Genomic DNA, 20,257 nt, shown 5'->3' with positions numbered 1-20,257 from the left:
GATTGTGTTTTTATAATCAGCACAAATATGTCTTGTTAAATTACTAACACACAAGCATGTCTGTGCTTTCTTTTTTTTGTCTTAATGTCAAAAAAAGGCACAAAAAATGCATCATAAAAGCATCCCACTAACAGGTATTGTCTGTGTAGCCTTAAAAAAACTGTGTTCCTGTGCTGCAGTCCTCCCCCCTCTTCTTGTAAAACTCTTTAAATCACAGCCACATGATGCACTTGTACTGGCTGAGATGATCCCTCGTTATCATGAACACAATTGCTCCCACATACTGGAAATATTCTCCAAAGTGCCAGCTGTGTATAGACCAGCAGCTGAAAAGAGTCCCTGAACCAATATGCTGTTCACTCTTAATTGCAAACTGAAGTTAATGGTGTATTGGTTAGTATCTACGCTATACGCAGCTGTCGACTGTAAATATATTTGTGAAAATTTACATGCATGTCCTTAATAAAGCAAATAAGCTGAGCACCACAAGAAGATAGAAAGTAGAAACATAATATTTAAAGCCAAACTCACTTGTTTTATCCAGTTTTTGCAGAATAAATACGTTTTATTTTATTAGTTCGTAAGTTTGCTTTTATTACAGTTGTCTATGTTTAGCGTTGAGAATAATTTTTCACATTGATTTATATTGTTAGCTGGTTTAAGTTGACTAAAGATTGTAAAGTGTTTTCATGCATATCTTTATATTTAGATTGACTGTGAAAAGTCCCCTTTATGTTTTTATTGCCCTTCTTTAATATAATCTGCTCTCTCATTGTTTTGGGTTGGCTAGCACGAGTGTGTGCATTTTCTGTTTTGCATGTCATTCTCCAGTGTGGGTTGTTGCTGTGCATCGCATGTAGAAACACACCTTTGTAGATTTGCTCCCCCCATTCCAGTGAGATCTCTCCTTTTCTGCCTTAGTCTGTCTGTTTGGGATGAAGCGGCGCTCTGTTATATTCACCGTGGGTGTGTGTGGGTCTTTGCGTGCCATTGTGACGTCCCCCGCGCTGTGCACGTTGTCATTTTTCTGTTTAACAGCACTTTTTTTCCCCCCTCTTTCCCCTTTGTCCTACTTCTCACCGCCCACTCTGTTTTTGTCCCCGTTGACTGTGTGCAGCAGCGCTGTGCTCAATCCTGTGCCGTGTTGATTATTTTGAACCCCGTCCCCTCACCCCTGGTGCTTCTCTTGTGGTTTTTGTTTTTGTTCTTGTAGTTGCAGGACCCCCGCATGTATGATCAGGTCTATAGGTACTTAGACCTTCCAGGGCAGGTATGTGAAAAAACAGCGATTATTTGATTTAAAAACAAAAAAAAGAACAAACTTCTACCTCAGCAGCTTGCTGCTGTTTTTTTTCCTCTGTTGCAAATCAGTCATGCTGAAATCTGGGAGTCAGGGATTGCTGTTTGACGATGGGCACGAGATTATCACAAAATATTACCCATCTTTCTTTATAGACTTTTAAGCTTTGGAAAAAAAATATTTACCCACAATTTGATTCAGTCAGTCAATGAGCACTCCCTGCTCCCAAGCTTGTGTGATGCAGTATTTTCTGTGAAGTGCTACCCCTTTAAAAAAATGTGCTTTTAAGTTTAAGATGATTAGAAAGCACAGATATTGTTAAGACTGTTGTGGTAGGTTGATGTTTATTTGGCACCTTAAAGTAAATTACAAAGAGGGACAGTTTGGATCAGTTATTAAGTTTTGGATTTGGTTGTTTGAGTGTGTGAACGCTTCTTTCTACTTCTGCATTGATAAATCTTGACTGTAATTTTCAAGCTCTGTCGTTCAAATGTTTAACAATCCTTCATCAGTTTTGGAAAATATATTTAATGGCTAATATTATTTTTTGTCTCCTGCTCTTCTCCTTCCACTCTCATCCTCATTGTCATCCCCAAAACACCTCATGTGGATTCATGCACCACTTCCCATTATTCCTTTTAACTATTCCATCCCCGTCACCATCTTCGCCTCCTCTTCTAAAGCTGAAGGCGATCGACCGTCCACACGAGCCGGAGAAGATACCGCGAGCACCTCACGATCGTAAGAAGGAGTGGCAGAAACTGGCACTGGGGGCAGAGCTCGCCCAGGACTTACCTGAAGACAAACACAGAGAGGCCAACGGATCTGCGGGTTATCACGACAACAGGTGAGTGAAGGTGGACGGCACTAGTTAGTCAGGTGTCACCTGGTGGAAATGACGTGCACATTACATCACGAGAGCTGAAAATCTGAAAAACTTGATAAAAACGGATTCATCTGCAGGATGAAATCAATCCTATGGACAAAAATAAATAGTGTCCTGTCCACAGAGAATCTGTTCACGCAATTTACACTTCTGTGGCACTGGGGAAATGCAGCCACAAAAGGGATGATTAAGGTCCTTCAAAGTTGTGATTGCTTTTATTGTGCCTCAGAGCTGCAGTGCCACTCGTGTTCAGTAATTTCCCTGCCAGTCAATGTGATTAATAAGAAAACATTTTATGCAAATTGGTAGTTTTGTTGGATTTGTCAGTAGCGTGGATAGCTGACACAAAATCTTTTCTGCGAGCACTGATGAGAATAGATTTCAAGCAAATGGACCGTAGATGCGGTTGTCGGCATTTGATTTACAATGTTGTGGATAACAGTGTCTTTGATGGGCACTCACCTAGACTGCAACGGCATTGTCAACAGAATAATTGTAGCAGAAATTCATTCTTGTGAATAAAAAATATTCTAAACTGCTGAGAAATGGAAACAGGAAGTGTATACTTTTGTGGCCTGTGAGAATACGTTTGTTTTATGAAAAGTGCCTCTTTACTTATTATTATTTACTTGTTTTTATGTGTATATGTATATTGTGTGACCAGATCTCTGTAATGGCCAGAAGAAACCACAAACATGACCTTAAAGAACATAATGAGTGCAGGTCTTGTGCCACACGTCGTTTTTTAAAAGTATTTTGCTTAAAAGAAGCCAGTCATCCTCATACATTAAAAAAAAAAAAAAAGGTCTTGAGCAATAGTTCTTCAGGCTTAGTGTCCTTAAAACGAGGAAACTAAACAAGTGGAGGAGAAATGAAGACGTGGTAGGCCTACAAAACTATTCCCAGCAGATGAAGAGTTAAAAATTGTTCTAAGAAAGAAATCCTGCAAAGACTGGACTCAGGACCTGAGAGATGGATCTAAACCCTCAGCTGGTCAAGAAGCCACTCACTGCTGAGGTATGCCAACTGAACAACGAGTTTCATGTGGTGACGATTCCACATTTTTCGATGATTTTCGAATCATCATCGGTGTGGAGATCAGGAGAGAGGCACAGCAGCCATCTGTAAAACACAGTGGAGGCTCTGTCATGATTTAGGGCTGCGTTTCAGCCAGTGTTGTTGGAGATCTTGTCAAAATTGATGGAATTATGAACACAGAAATGTACCATCAGATTTTGATCCCCCATACAAGACCATCTAGATGGTCTCTGAGTGAAAACATTAATTTGTCATTTTTCTGCATGAAAATGATTCCAAACACGCTGCCAGTACAGTAAAAGCATACTGGTTCGTATAGGCAACGTGGGATCTTCTTGACAAAGAACAGAACAAAAGGCAGCCAACATCTAAAGAAGAGCTCTGAATGTCCTTCAAGAAGCCTGGAGAACTATTCCTGAAGATGACTTAAAGAAATGACAAGAAAGGTTCAGGCTGTAGTGGAGAATAAAGGTGCTCATACTAAATATTGGCTTTCAAATGTAAGAAAACTTAAATCATGTGTTGCTCAGGACTTTTGCATTGTGTTCTTAAGTGTTGCTGGCTACGATTACTGGACTCTGTGAATTCCATGACCCAATTACTACATAATTTCTGATCATCAAAAAGTCTTAGTGCTGTGTTTAATCAAACACAAACTCCACAGTAAATATAATTAGTATATTAGTATTAGTATATCTTCTGTTTTTTGTGTGTGAGTTTGCTTTGTGTTTGTTTTTCTTGTTTATTTTTTTTAAATACATTATAAATATTCTACACACACAAGGTAAAATGATTGGGAACATACCTCAGTTCTATATTCAGCACCTCCACCTACCCAGAATATGTAAGGTTTTGTTTAAGTGACATGATTTAAGTTCTGACAGATGAGCTTTATGTGAGTAAGAATAGTAAGTGCAAAGAACACAAAACTGCACACACACACACAAAGACTCACAGCTGAACCAAACACAGTGTGAATGAATGACTGGGTTTCTCTGCTCAGGACTCATTTGTACATGGAGCATTTGGACGGGCCCTTCTCACTGGCGGCGCTGCCCTACACTCAGATGAACGAACTGCTTAACCGTACAGGGGACAGAATGTATTCCCGACCTCACGACCCTCCACCGCCGCCACCTCCTATGCACCCACTGGGAGAGATAAAGCCACCTTCTGTGATCAGGTGAGTCATCAGCCTCAGTTTTCACTTTGTTGTTCTACCTACACCTAAAACATAAATGTGTGTTTCAAGCAGTTTAAAAAAAGTGCTAAGGAATTATCTGTAACTACTGCGATTCCCTCCCCATCTCTTAGCCTTGTTTATCTCATTTTCTCATACACATCCGTCAGTATCATAGACCGACCTTCAATTACTGGTTCTGAAGAGGTTGATGAATGTGTGGTTTGAGAGTGTGTGGAACAAAGATGAAGTAAAATAAGAAAAAGGCTTGTTGAAGGGCAGGATCAGCTGTTTGTTAAGGCCACTGAACATATTACAGGTTGTTTTTCTGCTGCACATATTGGCCGCTTATGTAGCTGTTTTTGAAAGGATGAAGAGATCAGAGGGAATGATTAAGGTAACACTGGAGAAATCTTGCATTGATTTTTTCCTCTTGCTCTTTTATTTACTTTATTCTGACCTTTAATTCGTGCTGATTTTCCTTTTTTTTTTTTGCCATTTTAAAAGTTCCCGTCACCATGTTCCATCGTATCTCATTTTCTCGCTTCACCTCCTCTGAAAACTTTCCTTTACTACAGCACATTAAGTAGCGCTGCTGTCCTGAGAGGAAACACTCCACACTTTATTTTTTCCTCCGTCTTCTCTTCCTCCTGCTGTGCCTTTTTTTTCCCCCTTCTCCTTCACCACAGGAGGAGGATTGATTGTGGACACATTCCTCTGTGTCGCAGTGTTAGCGGTGTACCAACCCCCGCAGGTTCGGCATCAGTGAACGGCCACTGTTATTCACACTCTTGTCTTTAATGTGCAAGTTACAATAAGCCGGTTGCTCGGTGATCTTTAACCTCTAATTTATTGAACTGACAGTGAAGTGGAAATACTTTGGCCTCGTCACTCTATCCATGCTCCTGTGACAACTCTGCAGTTTCACAAAGCAGCTGTATTTATGGTTACTTCCACACTCCCAGCAGCTGCTTCTGACGCATTGCTGCACATTTTTAATTGAAAAGATAAGAACGAAACAAACTCGGCTCTTGACATGCACCTTTTGTGAACAGGCAGTTTCTGTCGTTACAATAGTCAGGCTTTCCGTTTTACTTGGCACACGTGCATTTGTCGGTGACAGATTTAAAAATTCAGACAGATGATAGAGATAATTTTGGAGTTATGGGGGGGTTTTATTATGCATGATGTGCTACAGATGGTCTGAGGCTAAAAAGGTGGATGTCATGGATATAAATAAGCAGCTATGTTCTTCTTTCGCAGTCTGAGTCAAATTAGTTTCATAGAAAGTTTAATTGGGAAAATGCAAAGCCTGGTGTTAGACTGTCCCTGCCAGGTGGAATGTGCTCTTCTGCTGATCACACTCAGCGCTGCAAAATGTGGAGCAAATATTAGTCAATTTTGAGGCTTGACTAAGCTGCTAGTTCAATGGTTTTTTGTTAAACTGTTCTCCTCGTACCAGATATCCTCTCTCCTCTCTTCCCCATTCTAATGCTCAGATTGAACTTCACCAGATCATCTTGATCTCGTCTGCATACACTCGTTCAATGCACTTTTAAATGATCAAGATTACCAAAGGAAAACTAGACAATTTGCAGACAGCTGGAACCATAATATTTTGGCATGTTTACATTTCATAACCTCTATCGCTATATACAGTTTTCATGTATTTTGTCAAACTATTAATTTAAAAAAAACAAACTAGTAACTGAAGTGCACATGTATATACAAGCTGTTTTGGTGGGTGTTGTGTTTCGAGAGAATTTATGGCATATAACAGTCTTCCCAAGTGGAAAAAGTTGAAGTTACCTCAATTATCTCTCAAATTTTGCACATGAAGCACATGGTGACCAAAGTCCAGCCTCCTTGTTACCTGTTGGTGAGCGTTTTCTCAGATACTCTGAAAGGCTTAAAGAGCCGCAGCAGTGCACCACCACTGCCTCCACCTCATTCGTGTTTCTTCTTCCCTCCAGCTCCAGCTCGGGCTTTTCCGACAGCAGACCCCAGTCTCCAGCCCGGACAGCAGGCCACAACTCCAACACTCCTCCTCCTCCGCCTCCCCCTCTGCCCCCTCCTCCTCCACCCTTACCCTCCACAGGCTTGCGCGGCACTCCTCCTCCTATTCCTCCTCTACCAGTCCAGCAGCATCCCCCAGCCATCCCGCCTCCCCCCGCTCCCCTCCAGATAGCCCCGGGTGTTCTCCATCCAGCCCCTCCACCCGTGGCACCTCCCCTCCACTCCTCATCTCCAGCTCGTTTCCAGCAGGTCCTGGACAAAGGTCCATCCTCGGGTTCTGGTATTCAGTCAGACAGCACCATCCTGCCTCCTCCACCGCCACCACCTCCCCTGCCCCTCCCAGGAGCGCGGAGCTCATCACCGTGCCTATCAGGGCCACCACCTGTGCCCGCCTTCCCTTCAGCAGGAGCCATGGCCTCCCCTCCCCCCCACGCCGTCCACGACATGGGGACCAAGAGGCACCATCCCGCCAATCTGCCACCCATCAGCGATGCACGCAGTGTCCTGTTGGAGGCTATCAGAAAAGGTGAAGTGTTTGTAAATGCATGTGCAAATAGTTCTTTAAAACCATGTTGTGACCACTTTTTCATAGTAGCAGCTTAACTGCCTCCAAATCTTGAAAAGATTGTGTAATGCCAGCTCTGCATGTGATGATAAGAGAATATATTCAGATATTTTTAAGCCTGTCTTGAAGCAAAACTTCCTCCAATCTTTGCTGCTTTTCTCGTCTTACATCATAGATAACTGTATTTTTGTAAATCTGTAAAAGAAGGCCGTGAAATAACTTTGAAGATGCCACTCTTTTGTTTACTGTCCTTTTCGTTACTCTTCTAGGACCATAGGATTCATTTTTCACACTAAATGGTTAGAGAAAAGAACACCTAGCTTGGTCTCTATTAGATTAGCTTTGCATTCAGTTTCATCTACTGTATAAAACAAGCCTCTCATTCTTAGCTCTCCTACCCCTCCCTTTAAGCAAGCTTTCTTCTGATTGGCTGGCACTTGCAAACAGATTTAAATAGCAAGTGGGAGCAGGTGCTGCGCACATAGTGTCACGCTGTGTCTATAAGATCCAGCTTCATTCAGATTAATCAAATCGGAGACCAGTTTTTAATATTTCACATAAATACATTTTAATAAAGCAGGATAAATACACATCTATATCCAAGTTATTGTTGCTGTAGTCGTTATAATCCTAATCGGGAGTTTCAGGAGCGATGATATGTAATCATCTTTCTCCGTTTCCCTGCTGCAGGCATACAGCTGCGAAAAGTGGAGGAGCAGCGAGAACAAGAGGCTAAGCACGAGCGAGTGGGTAATGATGTGGCCACCATCCTGTCACGCCGCATCGCCGTGGAATACTCCGACTCCGAGGACGAGTCCGAGTTTGACGAAGGAGACTGGATGGAATGACGGCGGCGAGGGAGAGAACAGAAGGAATACCGGGAGGATGGAGGTGCCCCACCCTCCAGCAGTATCGCATCCCTGCACTCCACACCTCGACATCAAAGAACCGAAACACCGTTACGACCACCTTTCCTCTCTCTTTTTTTTTTTTTGTTGTTTATATCTTGTCATATGTCTGTCTCGTTGTGGTTTGTGTTCAGTGGAGGGACTCCACGTCGCCGTTGTCGGTCTTTCTAGTGTTCCAAGAGTCGTTTTTCTCTCTCTCTCTCTCTTTTTTCGAATTCATTCTTCTGCACCTACCACGCGACTTTGTTTCGGCTGGATTTCTTGTGATGAAATCCCTCATGTTTACTATCGGTATACACGAAGATAACTTTTTTTGAAGAGCCACTTGTTTTCGTTTCTTATCTGTACCTTGATGTTGGGGAAAAACAAAAACAAAGAAGAAATTTGAAAAGAACAAATGAAGGCATGTTGCATCTATCTTTAGTTCTCCAATATGGTTTTGCTGAACATGGCATTGAGTGAATGCTGCTTTATTTTAATCATCTTTTATTTACCTAGTACAACTGAAACACTTGTTTTAACAGGCCAGTAGTATCAAACCCTGACCACAGGCTGGGTTGTCGTCACCCCCCCACACACACTTTTTTTTTTTTGTTATCAGGAATGACTTTACCACTAAGGACAAGCAAAAGATTGTGTTGCTGTGTCATGTGATAATTATTGTATGGCTGAAATGATGGGGGAAACCATATGGCTGCTTTGGTCACATGTGTGCATATCCATCCACTTACATTTAACCTTTACCCCAGGGAAATGTATGCCTAGATACTGAGCTGTCTGGGTTCAGAGGAGCCATTTCTGCTATTGTTGACATCAGGCGCTGTCAAAGAGAAACACTAAGCCATTGTTTATATCGAGCTCCCTTCATTTTCTCACGCTTGTTGCCGCAGAAATGGACGGTGGAAGCAACTTGATTCTGTAGATAAACATCAGAATTCCTGCCTCTCTTATTATCCCTGATTTATTAAAAAAATAAAATAAAATACAGCGTACAGAGAGAAACTTTTTCGAGTTTTGGGAATCTGACTGACACCAGATGCAAACCAGTCAACGTCACTGATGGCAGCTTTTCTCTCAGATGCCCTTTTACTGTTTAACTGCTCACTAACGGGAAGCCTTACCTCGTTTGGGACTACAGCTCTGCGTAGTACTGCCGTTTGAGGCGTAAGACAAGAAGCTTACATTCTGCCTTGTTTTGGCTCATTTGAAAGGAAATGTCTGCCATCCTTTTCCGTTCGTTCGTTTTGTTTTTTTCTTCTACTTGCCTTATTGTTCGTACAAAACGTATCGTTGAGTTGATGAATGTATTGTGCTGTTACTACTTACTTGCCTGCGCTTGTATGAATTCGCTGTTTCTATGTTTGGCTGGGGGGGAGGGAGTTGAAAGGAGGAAAAAAAAAGATTGGATCAATACTGTATACCATGTAACTTATGTAACTGTTTACTGTAACAGTTTGCTTGAATTAATAAAAATCTAATGTTATATTTCAGGGTTTGTTGTTGTTGTTGAGGTTGCTTGATCGGAGTCCTGTTCTCTGTAAAACAATAACCGAGTTAGCTTAATTTGATTACGGTTGAACACAAGCCATGATTTCTCAGTGTGCTACACAGATTAAAAATGAAATTAATAAGAGCAGCGGCCCCTAAACCTCCAAAAGTGCAGATTTATTCACAAGTAACTGGCCAAGACCTCGAACCAGTTGCTTTTACAGACGAGTTGCTCCTTTCATTAAGCTGGTGCAATTTTGCTTTTATAATTATGACATGAATTAAATACTTAAATATAGTGGAAAAACCTACAAATATCTGTTCATTAAGAAAAAAGAGACAACTCAAATTTAATTTGGGAGATTGCAAGGTATTTCCAGTATTTGGGGGGAATTGAAGGAAATATTTCCAGCTGACATGAACCAAGTAAAGGCTGATTGCTAAACTTGATTGCCAGCAAGCCAGCTGAGCCAACAGATGGGTTTGAGGAGATATTTGGTGATATTTGGCTTTCCTGGCTCGCCATAATCTGCTGAGAGACCAAAGCACTCAGAACGAGGTATTTTGGTTTTTTTGCAACCAATTTCACCAAGCGACTGCAAGCAACCACTAACCAATATATTTTCCTAGCAAATTGTGGTTGTTAGGGAGGGTCACTGACCAGTCTGTAGATCTGCATGACTGGGGCTTTAGCAACATGTTTCGCAGTGACTCCCTGCCACCTCCAACAAACACTAACCAACCGGCTGGGAAATACACATTCTTACCTATCAGTCTGTTTCCAGGTAATCTATGTGTAAAGGAGAATTTCAACAGATGATCCATATCCTGAACGCTGTACAAAAACTCATCCTGTTAGAAACATAATAACGCAGATAAAGAGTGAAGGTTGAAGTAAAAGTTCAGTTACATGTGCTTTCACACTCTTACGTTCCGTCATTCCCGTTTCTCTCTCAGCTCATTTTCACATTTCCTCTCGTCTGTCACCTCCCTAAACACTCCTGTAGTTTCCTTGTTTATTATCTTCTCACTTCTGTTCAAGCCATAGTTTTGTTTTCTTCTGTCACTCTTTATCCTCTAAGCCTGCTGTTTTCAAAAGACAAAACAAAAGATAAAACAAAAAAAACAAAAAAACCCACTTTGGGCCTTTCAGTTTTCCTGTCAGGGTGGCACATGACATGCGTGCCTCAATAGCATGCCAGCTTTGGGACTGCACGGATTAGAGAATCACAACATTTCGCAGTTTGCAGCCTGCTGGTAGGAGGAAGCCTTATTAATAAGTGCGAGTGTGTGGAACTAAGGGGAGCTGATGAAAAAGAGATTTAATTACCAGATACAGTGTGTTATTCTATTCGTGCTGGGAAGATGTCCAACTGGTTCACTTCAGAGGGAATTGTGTGATTTTTCTTCCCAGCATTAAACTGGAGTCAACAGACCTGAAACTGCATTTGCAAATAATCATTAGGGTGTGTATTTTAGGATCACACTGATGCATTATGTCGCATTGGGCTAATAACTTTATAGCTCCCTACCTGCACGTGCATGGATCCCCCCGTGTTATCTACACAGAAGTGAGAGCTTAGTGGAACTACAGCCCACTGTAATTTGTATATAAAGCGTGAGCCATAAACTTTAAATGATTTGTCTTTTTTTATTTATAGGATTCTTAAGACTGATTACACAAGAACAGGCATGTCAGCTGTTTATTTCTAATACGGATACACTTTTCTACTTCATCAAATCTTCAGAAAGATTTTTAATATGTAACCAAAAATGTGTATAAATACTGTGTAAACATAAATGCTGGGGTGGAAAACCAAAACAAAAGAGAAGGCAAAGCAGGGGTAGGTAGTGTTGAAATGAATTTACAGCAGAATGCCTTAGGATTAAAACAGCTTTTGTTTTTCCATATATAGTGCAGTTCTGTTTGCTGTTGGCATGTTTTCTATTTTAGCTTTAATTAATTTAATAAAGTGCTAATAAAGTCTTCTCACATGTACTAAGTTTGTATATCATGAACTACACATGCAGTGCAAGAATGTCATTGCACACAGCATTCCTAAGAATCAGTAGTTTCAGAAAACTTTAAGACATTAAATTCTAAGTAAATGCATAAATATGTATGTTTCTTAAAAGATGCCTGCATAATTATTAGTAAGGAAAACAGTACTGTGGAAAGGGTGAAATGTGATCTGCTTCCAGCACAAAGTAACCAAACTTCCAATAACTGCAAAATCAAAAATACTCTTATACTAGTTAAGGCTAGAATATAAGGGTGAATGTTGTGCCCCTATTATAACACTCGCCCTTCTATCTGTTGTAATGACTCATAAAGGATCTATGTTAAAGATCTTCCTTTGCTTTCTTATTTAACTTTGAGGCTATTATTTTTTCTTCGGGGTGGCTCCTTCTGTACCTGCCGTGCCCGCGTGCCAAAACCAAGAGACTGCAGGGACTCTGTGATGAAGCGCTGCGTCGGGGAGACACAGAGCATCACTAGCAGCTTGGCATCACCACCTGGTGGATGAAATGAGAGGTACATAAGGTGGAAGACAGATGGGTTTTTCCTGTCATTTTTGGGCACAAATTTCAACCCTGGATTTGGTTATTGTGGAGCTGAGTTAATCTTTTCCAGAAGACCCGGACATGGGAAATAGTGAGTCACTGGACATAAAAAGAATAAATAATGTGTGTGTGACTCACCTATGGCATCCTGCAGCAGATGAGTGAGTTTGCTGTTCCTGTAAGGGATGTGTGGTCTGTGTTCAGCCAGAGCTCCAAGGACATCGGACAGAGCCGAGAGACTACGGTTTATACATGATGACTCCCAGAGAGCTGCACCTGAAACTCCAGACATACCTGGGACACATTTAGACGGCCTAAAGTTAGATAATGTGCTCTCTAACTGAGGTTATTGTAGTCAGCCCTAAAAATCTTAGAAACATGGTGTCTAACCACATACTTCTGGATGGAATTATCTTGGCCTCCAGTAACACTGTGAGGAATCACTTATAACCAGGATGTGTCCTTCCCTGTGCATATTATAGCAATATGCAGGACTGCTTTCCCGCATTTGGGCAATTTCTCTAAAATTAGAAACATCCTGCCACAGAGTGATGCTGCAAAACTAGTTCATGCATTTATTACTTCTAGGATGGACTATTATAATTCATTATTATCAGGATGCCCTTAAAACACCCTCAAAAGTCTTGAGTTGATCCAAAATAATGCAGCGAGAGTACTGACAGGGACTAGAAAGAGAATCTCTGGCTGTCTTTCACAGGATAACTTTGGTCCTGTCTCCCACCCCTCGCCAGAGCTGGTTACATCAGATGGCTGTTCTCCCCGAGCCTGGTTCTGCTGGAGGTTTCTTCCTGTTTAAAGGTAATTTTTCCTTCCCACTGTTGCCAAGTGCTTGCTCAAAGGGCATTTTTTGATTGTTGGGGTTTCCTCTCCATTACTGTAGGGCTTTACCTTACAATATAAAGCGCTCTGTGGCGACAGTTGTTGTGATTTGGCAGTATAACAAAAAGAAATTGAACTGAATTGTTTTACTTTTGTTTTCTTGAATAACATTGCGCCCAGTTACCTCACTGACCTCCTCAATCTGTACACTCCTTGTCGTGCATTAAGATCATCAAGTCAATTACTCCTGGCCCAACCTAAGTTTAGACTGAAGACCAGAGGCGATCGTGCCTTTGCTTCAGCTGCACCCAACCTTTGGAATAGCCTCCCTGCTTCTATTTGAGCCTTGGACTTTATCCAATCCTTTAAATCAAGATTGAAAGCATATCTATTTGACTTGGCTTTCATGACCAGTTAATACCCTTTTAAATCTTTTAAACTTTAAACTTTTAAATTGTTTAAATTTTTTATTAAATGTTATTACATTTATTGTTAATTTTACTGCTGTTTTTGTCTTCTTGGTGGATTTTGTATTTATCTAAATCTTCTGGTCTGTTAGTGCCTCTATCCTGTCTGTCTTTTGATTAATCATTTTGTAGTTCCTAGTTCAGGCTCTGACTGGAAAAAAGAAACTTCTAAACTGCATATTTAGCTCAAACAGACTAAAAAATAGTCATGGAAAACTAAGCACTAGGCAGATTTGTCATGTCTCGAGTCTCCGGTTTCCCAGTAAATTATTGCACCATAAACCACTTCCCAGAATGCCAACCTTTTCAAAGAATGTCCTCCTGCACGGAGCACCTACCAGCACACTCGCTGCCAGCCAGGTCCACCAGCTGAAGCTTTGTCCTGAATGGAGTCTGAGTGATGCTGTGTCTTGGGGAGGGGCAGGGAGAAAGGGACGGGGTCGAGCAGGGAGAGGACGCGGGGCTTGCAGAGGTTTCGTCCGCTGAGTGGTGGGCGGCGAGGTTGGCACGGCGACAGCGTGGACTCCACCACTCCTTCTGGGTGGAGCGCCGCATGTCCATCTTGGCACTCTGTAGCCTGCGGGCTGAATGGAAGAGCGAAAGGGTTACGATGCAAGAACGTGTGAACGGCAGGTCACTGAAAGAGGTCCTCAATGAATTCCCAGACATGCATCTCACCCAGGGCCACTGCATTGGGACTCTTGGAGGAAACCGTGAGGGTCACAATGAGGTGAGAGCGTGATGAGTCCGCGTGGACAAGGGTGGGACAGTGAGCTCTGAGCTTCAGAACGCTGCTAATAATCTGCATCACCTCAGAGGCATTACTCACGGGCCTGAAAAACATAAAGGGAAAGTCCTTAAAATACAAAAAAAAAAGATTACATTACTAAAACAGTTTTCAGTATTTTTAGATTTCTTTATTATATTATCAGTCAAATCTGCAGTTCTTCTTTGCTCTGTGGAGTCTGCTGGTTTTATTCTTGGATTCTTGGATTCTTGGATACACATCAGAGGCATTCTTAAAAATTCACAATCAGCTTTAAAAGGCGACAACAATGCTTGTTCATTTAATTGTAAAACACTCGATATCTAGAGGAACAACAGCCTTTCTACTAAATTTCACTGCCATATGTAATCAGATTAGACTTGTTTGCATTCTTTGACAGCTCCACTTTCTTAGTTTCTATATTACCTTCCTGTCCCAGTGTGCCTGTCCGCTTTGGGCAATCAGCTGTGAGGGTCCCAGGGGCTTTGTGTCAAACTAGGAGACATCTGTAGCACAGCTGAGGGCGCTTTAGAGGATGTCTTTGTCTGCATATATTGTATGCTTTTATGTTGAAATGCTTGTTCCATGTACGTGTATGGGAATATCACGTGATTTCAATCCAGCCTCAATAATTAGTAAGAAAAATTGATGGAGAGATGGATGTTGTCATAATTGGCACATGAATTCTTGAGTTATATAACAGATCCTCAACAGTGAGCTGGTCTGTGGTAAAACACATGGCAAACTTAGCTTTGCTGCAGCAAGCTGGCTGTCACCAGTGTTTAGAAGTTTAATGGCTAGAGGAATACGAGACAATTTAAACCTGTTTTTTAGTAAACAAAGCAAAGCAATAGTGCCAGGGATATGGAGAGGTGGTGATTACACAGATCTGTTTTGCTGCTGGGCTGAAAATGTGTCTGTAGCATGCATATTTGAAGCATGTACACTATATACAGTGCTGTGAAAAGGTATTTCCCCACTTCCTGATTTTTGTTGTTGTTGCATATTTGTCGCACTTACACGCTTCAGATCATCAAACAAATTTTAATATTAAAAACATAACCTGGATAAATACAAAAATGCAGTTTTAAAATGATCGTTTTATTTATTATGGGGAAAGAAGCTATCCAGACCATCAAAAATGACCTCACAAACAGGGACCTCTATCTTAAAGGCTTCTGTTTAGATGAGGCACGACCTGTATGGGTGGAAATATGTGTTTGTTGGGCTGGCAAAGGCAAACTACTGTGAAGCAATAATGATTGTTAGCTGACGTTAAAATGTTCTACTACAACCACTACTCATTTTAGATTTAATTTAATTTAGCTAATAAACAGAAAATAGTGAAGGTTTAAGGATTAAGCTGTTTCGTTTTTTTCAACTCTGCTGCTGAAAAAAGTGAAACTTTCCAGTTTTATGAAGTTGCTAAGGGTAAAAACCTTTCAAGCAATTGAGAGCTCATCAGGAGTCAGGAGTCACCCTTTTGCTTTCCTTTAGCTTCATTTTCACCACTTTTCAATTCGGAGCTGAATTTCTGGCGTCTTATCTTTTTAAAGCTTCATAAACATGTGTTCATAGATTAGCTCGGAGTGGGCTGAGCTTCTTTTCTCTGCCCACTACATCCAGAAACGTGGCCAAGAGCAGAATTCCTGTCTGTGTGATCAAGAACTAAATAAAGTCTGAAAAACCAGAGGAGGACAGCTTGTAATTCCATGTGGGCCCAACGGTATACATGCCCTCTTTTTTATGAATGGTGATGATGATGATTGGTACACTGGTCTTAGTATTTTTATGAAAAGCCTTCTAGTATATTGCTCTTCTAGTATGTAGACCAGTCATACAAAAGCCCACATAAACTGCTGTATCTTAGCTCTGGCTCTACTCACTCAGATGTGAGGGAGGGGACCTGGCTGGCACCGGAGGAGGAGGTGATGACATCCCGTCTCTGGCCAGCTGCATTGCTGTGCTCATCCCTGGCCAGCAGGTCAAACACCTCATTGTTGTACACCTCCATCACTGACACTTCCACTGTGTGACTTTCTGCAGGCTTCTCAGAGATCAGCCTGGGCATCACATGGTAACAGAAAGGAAAGAAGCAAAACAAAGTAGATATTATGCTTTCTTGTGGATCAAACTACTAAAAATGACTTGAGAAACACATCCAACCCTTTTTTCTCTCACCGAAAGAGCTCAGCAGCAGCCTTTGGGATAATACCCTGCTGTGCCTCCTGCTGTGTCCCTGAGAGCTCATCCAGGAACTGGGATCCCATCATGGTGTGAGTCTTCCCACTGCCTGTCTGCCCATATGCCATGATACACACATTATAGCTGAAAGGCAGGAAGCAAGGTGACATTCAATTACTGTCGCAGCCATGCAGTCATATTATGCTGCTCAGTTTGCTCCGCTCATTCACGCACCAGAGTGTTAAATGAAGACAGTTGAATTAATCCATCGGAATAACATTTGACTTGATATAGAGCTCTTTTTTTCCGCATAGTTTCATGCTCACCCATCCAGCAGAGATGTTAGAAGTGACTTGACTTCTTCAAACACAGCCTCCTGGGAATCCTCTGGTCCGTGTACCCTGAAAGAAGTGCGCATTGCCACAGTCACTAACAACTGAAAAATAATTGGGGAAATGTCGTCCATTGTATGGTGATGCCAGCATATTGTTTTACCTCTCAAACTCAAACATTTTGTTTTGCACCAGCATCCCCGCCTTCATGCAATTCACCATCACTGTATCCTAAATAAAAAGAGGGATTCAAGTAAAGGCAGGTATGCAGCAATCAATGAAAATCATTTGTAAGAGTTGGCAACACTGACATCACTGACTGCTTGGATTACTTCCTCTGATGATGCAGACCTGATGGAGAAAACACTGGGTTATCTTAAGTTCTCTCATTTTTAACAACTTTTCTTCATTTAATTGTGTATTCATGTTGCATTGCCTGTTCACTCACCCTGATCCGGAAGTTGAGGACTGGATCTGGTCAAAAGGAAGAACTGGACGCACCCTGCAGTGAACCCGAATGTTCCCTCTGAGCTCCTGAAGTGAAACAAACATCAGTGATTAAAAGATTCAGTACAGCTCTTTCTTTTTATTCCATCATCTAACACTTTTGTCTTCTTACCACCAGTGTGTTGTGAAGTTCTTTCCGCTTCCGCCTCTCTGCCCTGCAGTTCTCCCTTTCTTCCTCCAGAGAGTGCTCCAGGGCTGCAACACGAACCTGCAAATCTGCACATGGTGTGCACATTTTTCAGTCAGAACTAAGGTTCAGTGTATCACACAAATATTCAACATCATGCTGTCCTCTTTTTAGCAACATATCCAGTCATGGTAAAAAGAAAGTGCACCCTGTGTTAATTCTAAACTTCTACATATCAGGTAAACAACACAACCTCAGATGAACGCCAACATTTACACCAACTAACATACTAACTGATGCCTGTAGAGTTTGAGTTGTAGCTCTTGGGGTTTTTGCAGTTTCTCTGATCATTGCACAGCTTGACTTTGGGCTGAATTTGCTGGGATGATGCCACCTAAATGCTTCAGACCAGTAAATCATGTTATTTTTTTTAAATTATATTTTGATATGTAAAACCTTAGAATTTTAAAAGGATGCCATTTGATTTTTATCATGACTGTAAAAATGAACTATGAAAGGCCACAACTTTGTCTCTGTGTTTAAACCTTATTTGAAACTATAAGAAAATACTTTTATTTTATTGGGGAAGCTTTGAGAAAATGGACTGGACTTTAATATAAAGGATATCGTCTCAGAAAGCTGACACTAATATACAGTAAAAGACATGGATATTAAGGTATTCATATATCAAAGTGCACCTAGTTTTAATCAACTTACAGCATCGTATTTTTTGGCAGGTTTACCTGAACATTATCTAATATCCTTCTGTCTTTGTGATCAGCTGGTGACATCTGCAGCAGAACTTTTTAACATCTTAAACTTCTGAATACTGTTATTGTCAGCCTAAAAATAATTTTATGTGAAATTTTAGTCAATCAAATGAAATCCTAAAGTCAGAGTCCACATGCTTTAAGATGTGCCTCCTCTAACTGCTGCTTCACTGTTTCGGGATGCATTGCAGTTTTCACATTTTAAACAAAAAAGGTTTCAAAACACCAAAAGTATCACCGTCACTGCCTACAGATGCTACTTTAATATTAACCTGAGGTTCCATTCAGATACTTACTCTGAAATCCATCCTCACTGTGACCGTTCAGAGATGAGTTGGCTTGCTCTACTTTCTCCAGGAGCTGCTTGCTCTGCTCCTCCAACTCGGTGGCAAAACTCACATACACTGCAAACAACTCACTCGCGTCATGCTTCACAGCCTGCCACAAACACACAGAGTGGACAAATGAAGGGAGTGTTTACACAAAGCCTTCCTAACTATACATATTCTCCTAAGAACCGAGGAAAAAAGGACCTTCCCCTTCAACTTTTTTGTGATTTCCTGCCTCTTTGGAGCTAAAAGAGGCCACCCAAACACATGAAATATCAATGGAAAGCCCAGGATGTCCTCTATTTAGTACATCAGGACTTAGTATGGTAGCTCAAATAAGTCAAAAGATATAGACAAAAAACAAATTACACAGGATATAAATGAATAGGCTGGTTCTCAGGAGGATATACATATAGCTTTTTCTTTAGCCTTTACTTGACCCAACTGACTTAGCTAATTATACACCAATCTGCGGCACTGAAATGTAAACATTTCTTGAAAGCCTAGTTTCAAACAGCTAACTTATAGTTTGCAGAGGGATAGTTTCTTTGAGGAGTTAGAGTACATTGTAGCACAGAAACAGCCTTTGACAGTGGACTGATGTTTATGTTTGTCCTGTTAGAGATCAGGGCAGCGTTTGATGACAATAATTTAATACAGAGATTAGAACAAACTATTGGCATTAAAGGAACTGGGCTGCTGGGGTTTGAATCATATCTGTCTGATAGACTCCAATTTGTTCATGTAAATGTGGAATTTTCTTCACATGCAGAAGTCAGTCATGGAGTTCCACAGGGCGCTCTGCTGGGACCAGTACTATATACATTATACATGCTTCTCTTCTGCAGTAATATTAGAAAACACTGCATATATTTTCATTGCTATGAAGATGATACTCAGTTATATCTAAACCCGACCTAAACAGATCAGTTAAACCAAAACACTGCAGCTAGACTAATGACAGTGACAAGAAAAGGAGACCAGATTTTTCCTATTCTGGGTTCTCCTCATTGGTTCCTTTACAAATCCAGAACTGAATTTAAAATCCATGATCATCATGACTGGCATAATCTCGAACAATCAGGCCCCACCAAGTTATCCTATTGTTGAATTTCTAAAAGTAGAACGGGAGGCAGAGCCTTCATCGTCACGTTCCTCCTCTGTGGAAACAGCTTCCAATTTAGATTCAGAAGACAGACACTGTCTAATTTTAAGATTTAAGGTAAATTTTATAGTTAAGGTTGCATCAGGTGACTCTAAAGCCTCCTTTAGTTATGCTGCTATAAGCTCAGACTGGTGCTGACTGCACCACTGTCTTTTCACTCAACACATGTTAATACAACACTGCAGCATGCCTTTGTCTTCTTCCTCCCTTAATCTGTGTTTTGTCTCTTTATGCTCTCTTATTTATTTTCTCTTCTCTCCCCCCTCACTCCCAACCTGTCGTGGCTTCCCACTTCCCACTATCCTAAAGTGTTTGCTCACAGGGAGTTGCCTGATTGTTGGGTGATTTTTTTTTCTAATTTGCTACTATATAAATAAACAATTGAACTGAATTGAAGTAAAGTGAACTGAACCCAAGTTACTATCTACCACATATACACACATCTCAATATATTTTTACCTGAACCCCTGAGAGAAGCTTGATGAGGGCTGATTGGGTTATCTTCCGTGTACTACTCTGAAGCTGATGATCGTTCACAGCCTTGGTTCCCTCATCATGGTCCCGGCGCTGTCTACCCGAACACTGAAAATGAAACGTGCAAAAGTGAGTCATCAAAATTTCTCTTTTATATGAAGTTAAAACGTAGTTCAACATCAACAATTCAATTCAATTCAACCGGTCGCAGCAGATGGCTGCCCCTCCCTGAGCCTGGTTCTGCCGGAGGTTTCTTCCTATTAAAAGGGAGTTTTTCCTTCCCACTGTCGCCAAAGTGCTTGCTCATAGGAGGTCATATGATTGTTGGGTTTTTCTCTGTATCTATGAAG

General features: G+C 41.2%; 2 protein-coding genes across 6 annotated transcripts in view; one reads left to right on the top strand and one right to left on the bottom strand.

Moving 5' to 3' along the window:
• Positions 1 to 9,378, top strand: part of wasf1 (WASP family member 1) — a 68,557-nt gene extending 59,179 nt beyond the window's left edge. For 4 of the 5 annotated variants that reach the window (XM_005734451.1, XM_005734448.1, XM_005734450.1 and 1 more), the window contains 5 exons: positions 1,214 to 1,270; positions 1,984 to 2,147; positions 4,228 to 4,407; positions 6,378 to 6,946; positions 7,676 to 9,378. In XM_005734451.1, the coding sequence (XP_005734508.1) occupies positions 1,214 to 1,270; positions 1,984 to 2,147; positions 4,228 to 4,407; positions 6,378 to 6,946; positions 7,676 to 7,833 (1,128 nt within the window). In that variant the 3' untranslated portion in view covers positions 7,834 to 9,378. The remainder of the gene's footprint in view (positions 1 to 1,213; positions 1,271 to 1,983; positions 2,148 to 4,227; positions 4,408 to 6,377; positions 6,947 to 7,675) is intronic. The other variant, XM_005734452.1, reaches the window with a different exon arrangement.
• A 1,649-nt stretch (positions 9,379 to 11,027) lies between these two features.
• Positions 11,028 to 20,257, bottom strand: part of kif25 (kinesin family member 25) — a 10,555-nt gene continuing 1,325 nt past the window's right edge. The window contains exons 3-15 of the mRNA XM_005734446.2: positions 19,893 to 20,015; positions 18,236 to 18,377; positions 17,155 to 17,258; positions 16,984 to 17,069; positions 16,847 to 16,886; positions 16,699 to 16,766; positions 16,530 to 16,604; positions 16,201 to 16,347; positions 15,906 to 16,082; positions 13,932 to 14,086; positions 13,592 to 13,837; positions 12,085 to 12,240; positions 11,028 to 11,898 (exon numbers count right to left, since the gene is read on the bottom strand). Of these exons, the coding sequence (XP_005734503.1) occupies positions 11,747 to 11,898; positions 12,085 to 12,240; positions 13,592 to 13,837; positions 13,932 to 14,086; positions 15,906 to 16,082; positions 16,201 to 16,347; positions 16,530 to 16,604; positions 16,699 to 16,766; positions 16,847 to 16,886; positions 16,984 to 17,069; positions 17,155 to 17,258; positions 18,236 to 18,377; positions 19,893 to 20,015 (1,671 nt within the window). The 3' untranslated portion in view covers positions 11,028 to 11,746. The remainder of the gene's footprint in view (positions 11,899 to 12,084; positions 12,241 to 13,591; positions 13,838 to 13,931; positions 14,087 to 15,905; positions 16,083 to 16,200; positions 16,348 to 16,529; positions 16,605 to 16,698; positions 16,767 to 16,846; positions 16,887 to 16,983; positions 17,070 to 17,154; positions 17,259 to 18,235; positions 18,378 to 19,892; positions 20,016 to 20,257) is intronic.

This window comes from Pundamilia nyererei, unplaced genomic scaffold, assembly GCF_000239375.1.
Source record: "Pundamilia nyererei isolate P.nyererei 1_Seehausen unplaced genomic scaffold, PunNye1.0 scaffold00058, whole genome shotgun sequence".
Taxonomy (NCBI): Eukaryota; Metazoa; Chordata; class Actinopteri; order Cichliformes; family Cichlidae; genus Pundamilia; species Pundamilia nyererei.
Note: the sequence above shows the minus strand (reverse complement) of the source record. Positions and strands in the feature narration are given on the sequence as shown.